This window comes from Anomaloglossus baeobatrachus, chromosome 7 (genome assembly GCF_048569485.1).
Source record: "Anomaloglossus baeobatrachus isolate aAnoBae1 chromosome 7, aAnoBae1.hap1, whole genome shotgun sequence".
Lineage (NCBI taxonomy): Eukaryota > Metazoa > Chordata > Amphibia > Anura > Aromobatidae > Anomaloglossus > Anomaloglossus baeobatrachus.
Genome location: NC_134359.1, coordinates 282,939,221 through 282,953,689, shown reverse-complemented (window position 1 = coordinate 282,953,689; position 14,469 = coordinate 282,939,221). Strand labels below are relative to the sequence as shown.

At 49.3% G+C, this 14,469-nt stretch overlaps 1 protein-coding gene across 3 annotated transcripts in view; it reads right to left on the bottom strand.

Moving 5' to 3' along the window:
- LOC142245519 (hexosaminidase D-like) overlaps positions 1-14,469 on the bottom strand; it is a 45,700-nt gene that overhangs the window by 5,426 nt on the left and 25,805 nt on the right. For all 3 annotated transcript variants that reach the window (XM_075318285.1, XM_075318286.1, XM_075318284.1), the window contains exons 5-13: positions 13,699-13,786; positions 12,560-12,724; positions 11,658-11,841; positions 9,967-10,038; positions 3,261-3,465; positions 2,158-2,240; positions 2,005-2,083; positions 767-868; positions 499-588 (exon numbers count right to left, since the gene is read on the bottom strand). In XM_075318285.1, coding sequence (XP_075174400.1) covers positions 499-588; positions 767-868; positions 2,005-2,083; positions 2,158-2,240; positions 3,261-3,465; positions 9,967-10,038; positions 11,658-11,841; positions 12,560-12,724; positions 13,699-13,786 — 1,068 coding nt within the window. The remainder of the gene's footprint in view (positions 1-498; positions 589-766; positions 869-2,004; positions 2,084-2,157; positions 2,241-3,260; positions 3,466-9,966; positions 10,039-11,657; positions 11,842-12,559; positions 12,725-13,698; positions 13,787-14,469) is intronic.

Below are 14,469 nucleotides of genomic sequence, written 5' to 3'. Positions count from 1 at the left end.
GGGAGAAAGGGTGAGTGGGAGAGAGGGAGAGGGAGACAGAGAGTAAGTGGGACAAAGGGAGAGTGGGAGAGAGAGAAAGTGGGAGAAAGGGGAAGTGGCAGAGAGTGGGAGAGAGGGAGAGAGAGTGAGAGGAAGAGAAGGAGAGAGAAGGAGAGAGAAAAGGAGAGAATGGGAGAGTATAAGAGAGAGGGAGAGAGTCAGAGAGACAAATAGAGATTTAGTCACTATCCCGGGCAATGCCGGGGACTACAAATAATATTATGCAATTATCTACTCCCTTATTCACACAAGGAAGTTTGGGCCCCCTGATCAGTGGGAGTCCCTGTGGTCAGACCCCAGTGATAACACATTTATTGCTTATCCTGTGGACACGTGATGGATGTATTTCATGGAAAAACCTCTTTGGCACTGCTCTTCGGAGGTGACGTCCATTTTGAAGCCTGTTATTTCGGCACGATGTGACGTCAGTTCATTGTCAGCGTCTGATTTTGGACTCACTTTAAGATCTTTGCGCTGAACGTCTCCATTTTATGTGGGTTGCCAAATCGGTGTTTCCGGTGGTAACGTGAGAACCAGGCGCTGATTACACTGCGCAGGAAGACATAACAGATACCATGACGTAATAATAGGAGATATTTCCGTAGCAGTAATGATGGGGTTCTATAGGAAGGTGGTGCTGGTGCCCGAGGGAGCGGCACTGATGCTCTCCACACCGACCACTATGGTGCCTATGGATGGGCAGTGGCTCTGCTCCGTCACCTCTTACCTGTCCTCCTCTGTGATTTCGTGAACAGCCTTCTTCAGGTCACTGTGGACTTTCTTCACCATGTTATAAATTTCGGCTCCGGGAAACGCACCGGTCCCTTCACTGGGAGGAAAACAAACCCGAGGAGTTAGTGCAATTACGGGGCCAGTTAATAACACAATTTGTTCCTGTGTTTGTGGTTCTCTAACCACTAACCTTTTCAAGACTGAGGACATACTAAATCATGAAGGGGTGATCACAGCTGGCTCCTGTGATGAGCCAGCAGAGATTTCCGCACATGTCTACTGATTTGTACAGCAGACATGTGTGCCTCGCAGGCGCAGGTGGATCTGCAATCCACCTGCGCCTGTTAACCCCTTAAACCGCGCTGTCAAAATGTGACAGTGCAATTTAAATGGCCTCAGCAGGTGACGCGCACTTACCTACGGGAGACGATGGTTGTCATGGTAGCACAGGGTCATATGATGACTCCAGTTGCTATCATGACTCACTTCCCGTTACAGCCAGCAGAGCGCCGTGTGCTGATTGGAGCTGTGTAGCTCTGATCAGGAGAAATGAATGAGCGATCAGACTGCTGATCCTTATAGTCTCTCAGGGGGGGGACTAATAAAAAAAAAAAAGTTTTAAAAAATAAAAAATAACTAAAAGTTGAAATCACCTCCTATTTGCCCCATTGAAAATGAAAGGGTTAAAAAGAGAAAAAATATACACAGATTTGGTATCGCCGCGTTCAGAAACGCCCGATCTATGAAAATATAAAATCAATTCATCTGATTGGTACACGGTGCAGCGGCAAAAAAATTCCAAATGGCAAAATTATGTTTTTTGAACGCCGCAAATTTTGCGCAAAATGTGATAACAGGCGATCAAATCGTAGCATCTGCGCAAAAATGGTACCGTTAAAAACGTCAGCCTGAGACGCAAAAAATAAGCCATCACTGAGCCATAGATCCCGAAAAATGAAAACTCTATGGATGGTCGAAAATGGCACAAAAAGTGCGCCACTTTTTTTGGACAAACTTCTGATTTTTTTTTAACCCCTTAGATAAAAGTAAACCTATTCATGTTTGGTGTCTACGAACTCGCACCGACCTCAGGCATCACACCCACACATCAGTTTTACCATATAGTGAACACGGTGAATGAAATATCCCAAAAACACTCGTGCAATTGCACTTTTTTTTGCATTTTTCTGCAATTTCCATGAGTGGCTCAGAAAAAGGTAAAGATTTAATTACCAAATGTTCTTCTCCACACTGATGTTGCTGAATCCCAGGATGTGGGCGATGTCCTTCTTGGCCTCCTCGGTGAATTGTCCTGTGTGGGAGAAGATAAGTGACAATGCCGCAAATCAGGCGCCACGTCTGGGTGATATGAGCGCCGGCACGTACCGTACTTGAGGGTTTGTAGACACACGGCCAGGGAAGGGATGCCCACCGGCAGCAGCTCGCACAGCACCGAGTAATGGTCGTACCTGCCGGGGACAGACAATGAGCAATCAGCCGGTGACGCAGGAGCCTCCATAATCACTGGCGGGACACAATATGCCAAATCACAGGAATATAGTCATGAGCGCGGTTATACCAGGACAGGACTTACACCCACCGCAGTACCCCAGAGCTGGCGGTGACAAGGACATGCCCGCAGGACAGGACCTCTTACCGCAGAGGCTCCGAAACTTTGCCACCCGCAATGTGATGACCCTGATTATACATCACCCTGCTAGAGATGAAAGCTCGGGGCCTGCTGCCCTCTACCTGTGACTGTCCATATTGCAGATGTACATGCAGTCCTATGTAAATCAGTCTATAAGTCAGGCGGAGGACAAAAGACTGTCATTCTGTCACAGACATACGTTTAAACATGGCAAACGGAGGCCATAAACACAGTATGAGCAAAGCCTAAAAGAGCAATGGCGGGAATTGGGGCAATCTGACCTGCACTGGGGTACATGGCAGATTTTGCATTGGGGCCCCAAAATTTTAATTCCCCCCTCCTCCTCTAAAGAATAAAATTGCTGATCCTTATGTGACACCTCTGAATAGCGAATGACCAGGTGCATATATATCAGATTCAGACACATGTGACCACTGCAGCCAATCAGTGGCTTGCTAGTGACCGCTGCAGCCAATCAGTGGCTTGCTGGTGACCGCTGCAGCCAATCAGTGGCTTGCTGGTGACCACTGCAGCCAATCAGTAGCTTTCTGGTGACCACTGCAGCCAATCAGTGGCTTGCTGGTGACCACTGCAGCCAATCAGTGGCTTTCTGGTGACCACTGCAGCCAATCAGTGGCTTGCTGGTGACCACTGCAGCCAATCAGTGGCTTGCTGCTGACCACTGCACCTAGTGATTGACTGTAGCAGTCACAGAGACCAATGAGGTACCTGGTAGAAGAGCACCGGAGCATTGGTAAAGGGAGCATACATGAGTGATGGACATCCCCTTTAAGCAGAACCACCCCCAATATTCCCATGCACCCGCGTGGTCTCTGACCTCTGCCATCCGGTGAGAGCGATGCCGCTGTAGTGGATCTTGGGGAACTTGCTCATGGCTTTGACGACCTTCGCCCACTCCTGGTGGTTCTTCATGTGAAGCTGCATCGGGGTCCACATCTGATTCGGGGAGGACGCCCCTTTAAAGGCGCTGGCGAACCAAATATTTGTAAATCCGCTTTTCTCATATTTAGAAATAAAGGACTCTGAGAAAAAAGATAGGAGACGTTGCTGTCAGATATAACATGATGTTCTCCTCCACAGGGGCAGGGATGATCCGATGTATACAGTTGGACGCCCCCAGTATGGCCACCACGGGGTAAAGTCAGTGATCACCCGCTGCGGCCGGCCTTCTGTCTCGCCACCGATAGCGCGGAGCTATGTTCCTTAAGCCAGCTTTACACCTTACAATTAGGTGTGCGATCTCGTATGCGATGTGACACGCCCAGGTCGCATATGCGATTGAATGAGATTGCACGTTGGTCGTTCATTTGCTGTCACACGTGCGTTAGTAGTCTATGTTAAATTGATCAATTTTGTGTGCGATCCTTTAGATCATGTGTTCTGTGACGTATGCATTGGGCACCCTTTTTTTTTTTTATTTATTGACTTGCCAAGCGTGTGTAATGTGTAGGGATGTGTTTTTACTATGTCATCTGCCATTCAGCGCTGCTACATGGCCGCTGACAGCAGCCACAGACAGCCATGTAGCAGCGGTGAATGGCAGATGACAGCAGACACAGACAGAGCCGCACTGTCAGAATGAACTCGGGTGAACCTCACCCGACTTCATTGTGATGCTGCGGCTCTGTCTGTGTCGCGCCCTGATTAGCGGTCACCTGTGAAGGACCCACCGGTGACCACTAATCCCCTGAGTAAGTGAATTGAGCAGCCCTCTCTCATATACTCACCGATCCCCGATCCCCGGCTCTGCACGGCATTCACACTGCTCCGGCGGCTTTTACTGTTTTGAAAAAGCCGGCCGCCCATTAAACAATCTCGTATTCCCTGCTTTACCCGCCCACCGGCGCCTATGATTGGTTACAGTGAGACACGCCCCCACGCTGAGTGACAGGTGTCACACTGCACCCAATCACAGCAGCCGGTGGGCGTGTCTATACTGTGCAGTGAAATAAATAATTAAAAAAAATGGCGTGCGCTCCCCCCCAATTTTAAAACCAGCCAGATAAAGCCATACGGCTGAAGGCTGGTATTCTCAGGATGGGGAGCTCCACGTTATGGGGAGCCCCCCAGCCTAACAATATCAGCCAACAGCCGCCCAGAATTGCCGCATACATTATATGTGACAGTTCTGGGGCTGTACCCGGCTCTTCCCGATTTGCCCTGGTACGTTGGCAAATCGGGGTAATAAGGAGTTATTGGCAGCCCATAGCTGCCAATAAGTCCTAGATTAATCATGTCAGGCGTCTATGAGACACCCTCCATGATTAATCTGTAAATTACAGTAAATAAACACACACACCCGAAAAATCCTTTATTAGAAATAAAAAACACAACATATACCCTGGTTCACCACTTTAATCAGCCCCAAAAAGCCCTCCTTGTCCGGCGTAATCCAGGATGGTCCAGCGTCGCTTCCAGCGCTGCTGCATGGAGGTGACCGGAGCTGCAGCAGACACAGCCGCTCCGGTCACCTCCACACAGCAAATGAAGACAGCTGCGCGATCAGCTGAGCTGTCACTGAGGTTACCCGCTGTCACTGGATCCAGCGGTGGATGCAGCGGTGGCCGCGGGTAACCTCAGTGACCGCTCAGCTGATCGCGCTACTCACCTCAGTTGCTGCGTGGAGGTGAGAGGAGCAGCGGTGAGTAGCGCGATCAGCTGAGCTGTCACTGAGCTTACCCGCGGCCACCGCTGCATCCACCGCTGGATCCAGTGACAGCGCGTAACCTCAGTGACAGCTCAGCTGATCGCCGGCTGTCTTCATTTGCTGTGTGGAGGTGACAGGAGCGGCTGTGTCTGCTGCAGCTCCGGTCACCTCCATGCAGCAGCGCTGGATGCGACGCTGGAGCATCCTGGATTACGCCGGACAAGGAGGGCTTTTTGGGGCTGATTAAAGTGGTGAACCAGGGTATATGTTTGTGTTTTTTATTTCTAATAAAGGATTTTTCGGGTGTGTGTTTATTTACTGTAACTTACAGATTAATCATGGAGGGTGTCTCATAGACGCCTGACATGATTAATCTATGACTTATTGGCAGCTATGGGCTGCCAATAACTCCTTATTACCCCGATTTGCCAACGCACCAGGGCAAATCGGGAAGAGCCGGGTACAGTCCCAGAACTGTCGCATCTAATGTATGCGGCAATTCTGGGCGGCTGTTGGCTGATATTGTTAGGCTGGGGGGCTCCCCATAACGTGGAGCTCCCCATCCTGAGAATACCAGCCTGTAGCCGTATGGCTTTATCTGGCTGGTTTTAAAATTGGGGGGGACCGCACGCCATTTTTTAAAATTATTTAATATTTTATTTCACTGCACAGTATAGACACGCCCACCGGCTGCTGTGATTGGGTGCAGTGTGACCCCTGTCACTCAGCGTGGGGGCGTGTCTCACTGTAACCAATCATAGGCGCCGGTGGGCGGGGTAAGCAGGGAATACGAGATTGTTTAATGGGCGGCCGGCTTTTTCAAAACAGTAAAAGCCGCCGGAGCAGTGTGAATGCTGTGCAGCGCCGGGGATCGGGGATCGGTGAGTATATGAGAGAGGGGGACAGACTGACATGGACAGAGAGTGAGGGACAGAGATAGTGACCGACTGACAGAGATTAGTGCATGACAGACATTGTGAGGCGCTTCAGAACGCAGCTTTTCAGCTGCGCTCTGAAGCGGACCTTTTTTAAGCTGCGGTGCAGAGCGCACACCTGCGCACATAGCATCAGACACCAAAATCGTATGAGGGATGTCACACGTTAAAATTGACTAGGTTCATACAACAAAACGTCCAATGTATGAGGAATAAACGACGTGTATGCGATCACCGTATTTTCCTTCAATCTTGATCGCACGTAGGTTTCACACGCAAATACGTCACGAACGATGCCGGATGTGCGTCACTTACAACTTGACCCCGACGACGGATTGAAAGATTTATTGAAGCGTGTAAAGCAGGCATTACACGCTAATCATGGGGATAAGCGGTTTAATGTACTTTGCGCGGTCGGGATCGCACCAAGCAAGAAAATCTCTCTCTCGCTCATTAGGTTATGGAATTAATTTTCCTTAATACCAGAAGTCAGGACGGAAAATATCTAAACGTGAAATTGGAGCAAATTTGGGGATTTCATGGACGCCGCCTCCAGTCTCATTTGATTGATGAATCTGATGTGAAGACTGATGGCTGTCTGCAAGGGGCAGCGTACTAGCCGATGTACAGCCCTGCACTGATTGTCGGGGCCTCATCATCTTATGGTAGATGTACAGCCCTGCACTGATTGTCGGGGCCTCATCATCTTATGGTAGATGTACAGCCCTGCACTGATTGTCGGGGCCTCATCATCATATGGTTAATGTACTGCCCTGCACTGATTGTCGGGGCCTCATCATCTTATGGCAGATGTACAGCCCTGCACTGATTGTCGGGGCCTCATCATCATATGGCCGATGTACAGCCCTGCACTGATTGTCGGGGCCTCATCATCTTATGGTAGATGTACAGCCCTGCACTGATTGTCGGGGCCTCATCATCATATGGTTAATGTACTGCCCTGCACTGATTGTCGGGGCCTCATCATCTTATGGCAGATGTACAGCCCTGCACTGATTGTCGGGGCCTCATCATCTTATGGTAGATGTACAGCCCTGCACTGATTGTCGGGGCCTCATCATCTTATGGCAGATGTACAGCCCTGCACTGATTTTCGGGGCCTCATCATCTTATGGTAGATGTACAGCCCTGCACTGATTGTCGGGGCCTCATCATCTTATGGTAGATGTACAGCCCTGCACTGATTGTCGGGGCCTCATCATCTTATGGTAGATGTACAGCCCTGCACTGATTATCGGGGCCTCATCATCTTATGGTAGATGTACAGCCCTGCACTGATTGTCGGGGCCTCATCATCTTATGGTAGATGTACAGCCCTGCACTGATTATCGGGGCCTCATCATCATATGGCAGATGTACAGCCCTGCACTGATTGTCGGGGCCTCATCATCTTATGGTAGATGTACAGCCCTGCACTGATTGTCGGGGCCTCATCATCTTATGGTAGATGTACAGCCCTGCACTGATTGTCGGGGCCTCATCATCTTATGGTAGATGTACAGCCCTGCACTGATTGTCGGGGCCTCATCATCTTATGGTAGATGTACAGCCCTGCACTGATTGTCGGGGCCTCATCATCTTATGGTAGATGTACAGCCCTGCACTGATTGTCGGGGCCTCATCATCTTATAGTAGATGTGCTGCCCTGCACTGATTATCAGGACCTCATCATCTTATGGTAGATGTACAGCCCTGCACTGATTGTCGGGGCCTCATCATCTTATGGTAGATGTACAGCCCTGCACTGATTGTCGGGGCCTCATCATCTTATGGTAGATGTACAGCCCTGCACTGATTGTCAGGGCCTCATCATCATATGGTAGATGTACAGCCCTGCACTGATTGTCGGGGCCTCATCATCTTATGGTAGATGTACAGCCCTGCACTGATTGTCGGGGCCTCATCATCATATGGTAGATGTACTGCCCTGCACAGACTGTCGGGGCCTCATCATCATATGGCAGATGTACTGCCCTGCACTGATTGTCGGGGCCTCATCATCATATGGTAGATGTACAGCCCTGCACTGATTGTCGGGGCCTCATCATCTTATGGTAGATGTACAGCCCTGCACTGATTGTCGGGGCCTCATCATCATATGGTAGATGTGCAGCCCTGCACTGATTGTCGGGGCCTCATCATCATATGGTAGATGTACAGCCCTGCACTGATTGTCGGGGTCTCATCATCATATGGTTAATGTATTGCCCTGCACTGATTGTCGGGGCCTCATCATCTTATGGCAGATGTACAGCCCTGCACTAATTGTCGGGGCCTCATCATCATATGGTAGATGTACTGCCCTGCACTGATTGTCGGGGCCTCATCATCTTATGGTAGATGTACTGCCCTGCACTGATTGTCGGGGCCTCATCATCATATGGTAGATGTACAGCCCTGCACTGATTGTCGGGGCCTCATCATCTTATGGTAGATGTACAGCCCTGCACTGATTGTCGGGGCCTCATCATCTTATGGCAGATGTACAGCCCTGCACTGATTGTCGGGGCCTCATCATATGGTAGATGTACAGCCCTGCACTGAATGTCGGGGCCTCATCATCTTATGGCAGATGTACAGCCCTGCACTGATTGTCGGGGCCTCATCATCATATGGTAGATGTACAGCCCTGCACTGATTGTCGGGGCCTCATCATCATATGGTTGATGTACTGCCCTGCACTGATTGTCGGGGCCTCATCATCATATGGTTGATGTACAGCCCTGCACTGATTGTCGGGGCCTCATCATCATATGGCAGATGTACAGCCCTGCACTGATTGTCGGGGCCTCATCATCATATGGTAGATGTACAGCCCTGCACTGATTGTCGGGGCCTCATCATCATATGGTAGATGTGCTGCCCTGCACTGATTGTCGGGGCCTCATCATCATATGGTAGATGTGCTGCCCTGCACTGATTGTCGGGGCCTCATCATCATATGGTTGATGTACAGCCCTGCACTGATTGTCGGGGCCTCATCATCATATGGTAGATGTACTGCCCTGCACTGATTGTCGGGGCCTCATCATCTTATGGTAGATGTACTGCCCTGCACTGATTGTCGGGGCCTCATCATCATATGGCAGATGTACTGCCCTGCACTGATTGTCGGGGCCTCATCATCATATGGTAGATGTACAGCCCTGCACTGATTGTCGGGGCCTCATCATCATATGGTAGATGTACTGCCCTGCACTGATTGTCGGGGCCTCATCATCTTATGGTAGATGTACTGCCCTGCACTGATTGTCGGGGCCTCATCATCATATGGCAGATGTACTGCCCTGCACTGATTGTCGGGGCCTCATCATCTTATGGTAGATATACTGCCCTGCACTGATTGTCGGGGCCTCATCATCATATGGTAGATGTACAGCCCTGCACTGATTGTCGGGGCCTCATCATCATATGGTAGATGTGCTGCCCTGCACTGATTGTCGGGGCCTCATCATCATATGGCAGATGTACAGCCCTGCACTGATTGTCGGGGCCTCATCATCTTATGGTAGATATACTGCCCTGCACTGATTGTCGGGGCCTCATCATCATATGGTTGATGTACTGCCCTGCACTGATTGTCGGGGCCTCATCATCATATGGTTGATGTACAATCCTGCACTGATTGTCGGGGCCTCATCATCATATGGTTGATGTACTGCCCTGCACTGATTGTCGGGGCCTCATCATCATATGGTAGATGTACTGCCCTGCACTGATTGTCGGGGCCTCATCATCATATGGTTGATGTACTGCCCTGCACTGATTGTCGGGGCCTCATCATCATATGGTTGATGTACTGCCCTGCACTGATTGTCGGGGCCTCATGGCCGCCCTCTGCAGACAGTACGGGGTCGTATACGGCGGCTCTGAGCCCATTACTGTCACCGCTCCGCGATGTGATGACGTTTGTCTCTTACCTGTTTGCTCCATATTGAACTTGCCGTGGTAAAGCCACAGGACTGGAGACACGCGCTTAGTGATCCCGGTGGCTGCAAGAGATTGTATGAGGTTATGTGCACGGTGCTGGGCACTACGGGGTGTAACGCAATGTAAAGGCACGGATATACAGGACACGTCCTCATATTACCTCCTTGATGACAGATATTCCTCCCATCCCATATCCAACATGAGCACAAAGGATCGGGCATGATGAAATAAATATGCCTGATCCTTCCTCCCCTGTCCTGTGCCATCAGGGGAAGATTGGGACCCTCATACACATTGTCTCACTCCAGCTCTAAGATCATCTCTTAAATACTCTGTGCTGCTGTAGACCTCAGTTTGTACATTGCCGATCACTCGTGTCTTCACTAAAGTCACTGTCTGCCACATGGTCAACACACTCCTGTGCTGCTGCTGTAATCTCTGCCTTGATCTGATTGGTTATACTGTGTTATAGCCCCACCCATGCTACCCTGTGATTGGATACACTGTTATAGCCCCACCTATGCCACCCTGTGATTGGTTATACTGTGTTATAGCCCCACCCATGCCACCCTGTGATTGGATACACTGTTATAGCCCCACCCATGCCACCCTGTGATTGGATACACTGTTATAGCCCCACCCATGCCACCCTGCGATTGGATACACTGTAATAGTCCCACCCATGCCACCCTATGATTGGATACACTGTTATAGCCCCACCCATGCCACCCTGTGATTGGATACACTGTTATAGCCCCACCCATGCCACCCTGCGATTGGATACACTGTTATAGCCCCACCCATGCCACCCTGCGATTGGATACACTGTAATAGTCCCACCCATGCCACCCTATGATTGGATACACTGTTATAGCCCCACCTATGCCACCCTGTGATTGGATACACTGTTATAGTCCCACCCATGCCACCCTGTGATTGGATACACTGTTATAGCCCCACCCATGCCACCCTGCGATTGGATACACTGTAATAGTCCCACCCATGCCACCCTATGATTGGATACACTGTTATAGCCCCACCTATGCCACCCTGTGATTGGATACACTGTTATAGTCCCACCCATGCCACCCTGCGATTGGTTACACTGTGTTATAGCCCCACCTAAGCCACCCTGTGATTGGATACACTGTTATAGTCCCACCCATGCCACCCTGTGATTGGTTACACTGTGTTATAGCCCCACCTACACCACCCTGTGATTGGATACACTGTTATAGCCCCACCCATGCCACCCTGTAATTGGATACACTGTTATAGCCCCACCCATGCCACCCTGTGATTGGTTACAATGTGTTATAGCCCCACCTACGCCACCCTGTGATTGGATACACTGTTATTGCCCCACCCATGCCACCCTGTGATTGGATACACTGTTATAGCCCCACCCATGCCACCCTGTGATTGGTTACACTGTGTTATAGCCCCACCTACGCCACCCTGTGATTGGTTACACTGTGTTATAGCCCCACCCACGCCATCCTGTAATTGGATACACTGTTGTAGCCCCACCCATGCCACCCTGTGATTGGTTACACTGTGTTATAGCCCCACCTACGCCACCCTGTGATTGGTTACACTGTGTTATAGCCCCACCCATGCCACTCTGTGATTGGTTACACTGTGTTATAGCCCCACCCACTCCACCCTGTGATTGGCTCACCCTGAATGTTCTCGATGCTCAGCCTCCTCAGCATGTCGTCCCACATCAGCTGGGTCTTCTCTGGGAACTGAGCGTACAGGAAGTCCACCACGTTCTTCAGGTGTCCGAGGAACATCTTGCCCAGGTCTCCTTTATTACTGTTCAGCCACGACTTGGAATCTTGTCCTTCCCCAAGATGGTAAACCTAAAGTTGTGAGGGTCAGCGAGCCATTATATGTAATATTGGGAGACCCTTCAGAAACCTCCCTCGAAAGCGAAAAGTCGAGGACTGGATGGAACCACATGGCTACTTTCTTCCATAAACAGCGCCCCTATCTGCACATTGGCTGTGTCTGGTATTACACCTCCTCTGCATTGCAGTGAATGGAGATGTGCTGCGATACCAAACACAACCTGAGAACCGTGTGGCGCTTTCCCAAAGAAAGTAGCAATATTTTTTAATCGTGGAGTGCCCCTTTAATTATCCTGGCTTGATGTTTGCTCTGACCAATTGGATGGCTTCACCCTACCGTCTCACCTGCCTATACCTATAACAGTGGCTGCAGCTGCATCTCCCTCCTCTCCCCCTAGTTAGACATTTTTTTTTAGATGCGTGAGAGGTCGTACAAATTAGAGCAGACATATCTATGTAGGAAATATAACAAAATGTTGCAAGTTTTGTGTATTAACAAGTTACTGCCACCTTTAAGGGCATTTTTTTTTACATAAATGCATGTATTTTGGGCTAAAAATAATTTTTGGCAATTGGGTTTTATTAAAAATGTTGCACCATTTGTTTTTTAGAGGCTCTTTGTTTGCCTGCATATTGCTGGGCGTAGAATGAGTTAACCGAGAATCCATTAGTGATCTGGTATCTGTCTTGTTCTGTACGCTTTATGGCAGCGCTGCAAACACAATCTCACCTCATCACATCCAATATGGACCCAGCTGCTCTTTGGATGCTTTTGCAAAATTTGGCTGAGGATCATTTTAATCAGCGGCAGGGTCTCCGCATTGTGAGGGTTCATGCTGTTGGGGTACCGGTCCACCTCTCTGAGGTTTCTGTACTTGTCGTGCTTCAGGACGTACTGTAAAGAATAAAAGATAGGCTTTAGGTAAAGATGATGGAATTTTTTCACAATTGCAGAATAATTAAATGAAACACACCATGTCAGACGATAGCGGAAATAACTACTGCGCTCTACCAGCAGTGACCACTAGAGGGAGCTCTGGACTGCAGAAAGTTCATACATAGCACACTCAGTGTGCAGAGAGCGCCATCTAGTGGTGGCTGCAGGTAGTGAACATAGTATTTTTTTTTTGGTCTTTTTGGCTACTAAAGTACAGTAATAACAGCAGCAGGTAGGGCAGAAAAACACACATAGTAAAAAAAATATTGTACAGGAAAAAAAAACATTGATTGGATGAGTAAATGATCTGGAAACCTGCGGCCGCCCTCGCAGCACCTGTACATAGGATCAAAGTTCATTTCTCTGCAATGTTCGATGTATATGTGGGTGAAAGTTATTGTTTTACTGCTCTACCCGGCGCAATAAACTTCCTTAACTATGAAAAGCAGGACCAAGTTACTCCCCCTGATGTCATTATAGAACTACAAGTCCCAGCATTCCATGTTTTTCAACTGAGTTTTTCTTGTGTTTTTGCGCTTCTTCCGTAAGCCATTGCTTTTTTTATTTTTCCATCCTTATAAATGTACGAAGGCTTGTTTTTTGCAGGACCAGGTCAACTGCCAGGAAGAGTTATCAGAGGGATCTCATCCCCATTCACTTCAATAGAGCAGAGGTGTAATACCTGTGGACAAGTGTGGCGCTATTTTTTGGAAGAAACCAGCATATAGCACTATAGGGCGTCACTGGGAACTGCGTCCTGGACTTTCCCTTTAAACATCCCGATCATGTAGGAGTGTGTCCGCACTATAGTGGACCCCGGCTGTGACCACAGCGACGCCCTATAGCGCTATAAACGCAGATTATAAAGCTGTAATAAATGATATCAGCAGTTCCGGGGTAACGGGGCACACCCTACAACGCCCGACACTTACCTCCATGTGCCCGAACGTCTGCACCAGCGGGACCACTTCAAGGTTGTTGATCTCCGCAAGGTGCAAAATCTTCTCAAGGTCATCATCACTGCGGAGAGCGAAGACGGGTCAGAACCAGAACCGAGGCAGAAGCGACCATGTCTGACTAAAGAAGTGGGTCATATATATTATAGGAGGGACCTTACTACAGGGGCGGCTACTGGACCCCCAGGACCCCATTACACCTTAGATTAGAGGATTAGACTGCTTATAATGCGGCACTGGAGTCTGCTCTGCTGTGGACTGCTTATAATGCTGCACTGGAGTCTGCTCTGCTGTAGACTGCTTATAATGTGGCACTGGAGTCCGCTCTGCTGTAGTCTGCTTATAATGTGGCACTGGAGTCTGCTCTGCTGTAGACTGCTTATAATGCGGCACTGGAGTCTGCTCTGCTGTGGACTGCTTATAATGCTGCACTGGAGTCTGCTCTGCTGTAGTCTGCTTATAATGTGGCATTGGAGTCTGCTCTGCTGTAGTCTGCTTATAATGTGGCACTGGAGTTTGCTCTGCTGTAGACTGCTTATAATGTGGCACTGGAGTTTGCTCTGCTGTAGACTGCTTATAATGTGGCACTGGAGTCCGCTCTGCTGTAAACTGCTTATAATGTGGCACTGGAGTCCGCTCTGCTGTAGACTGCTTATAATTTGGCACTTAAGTCTGCTCTGCTGTAGACTGCTTATAATACGGCACTGAAGTCCACTCTGCTGTAGACTGCTTATAATACGGCACTGA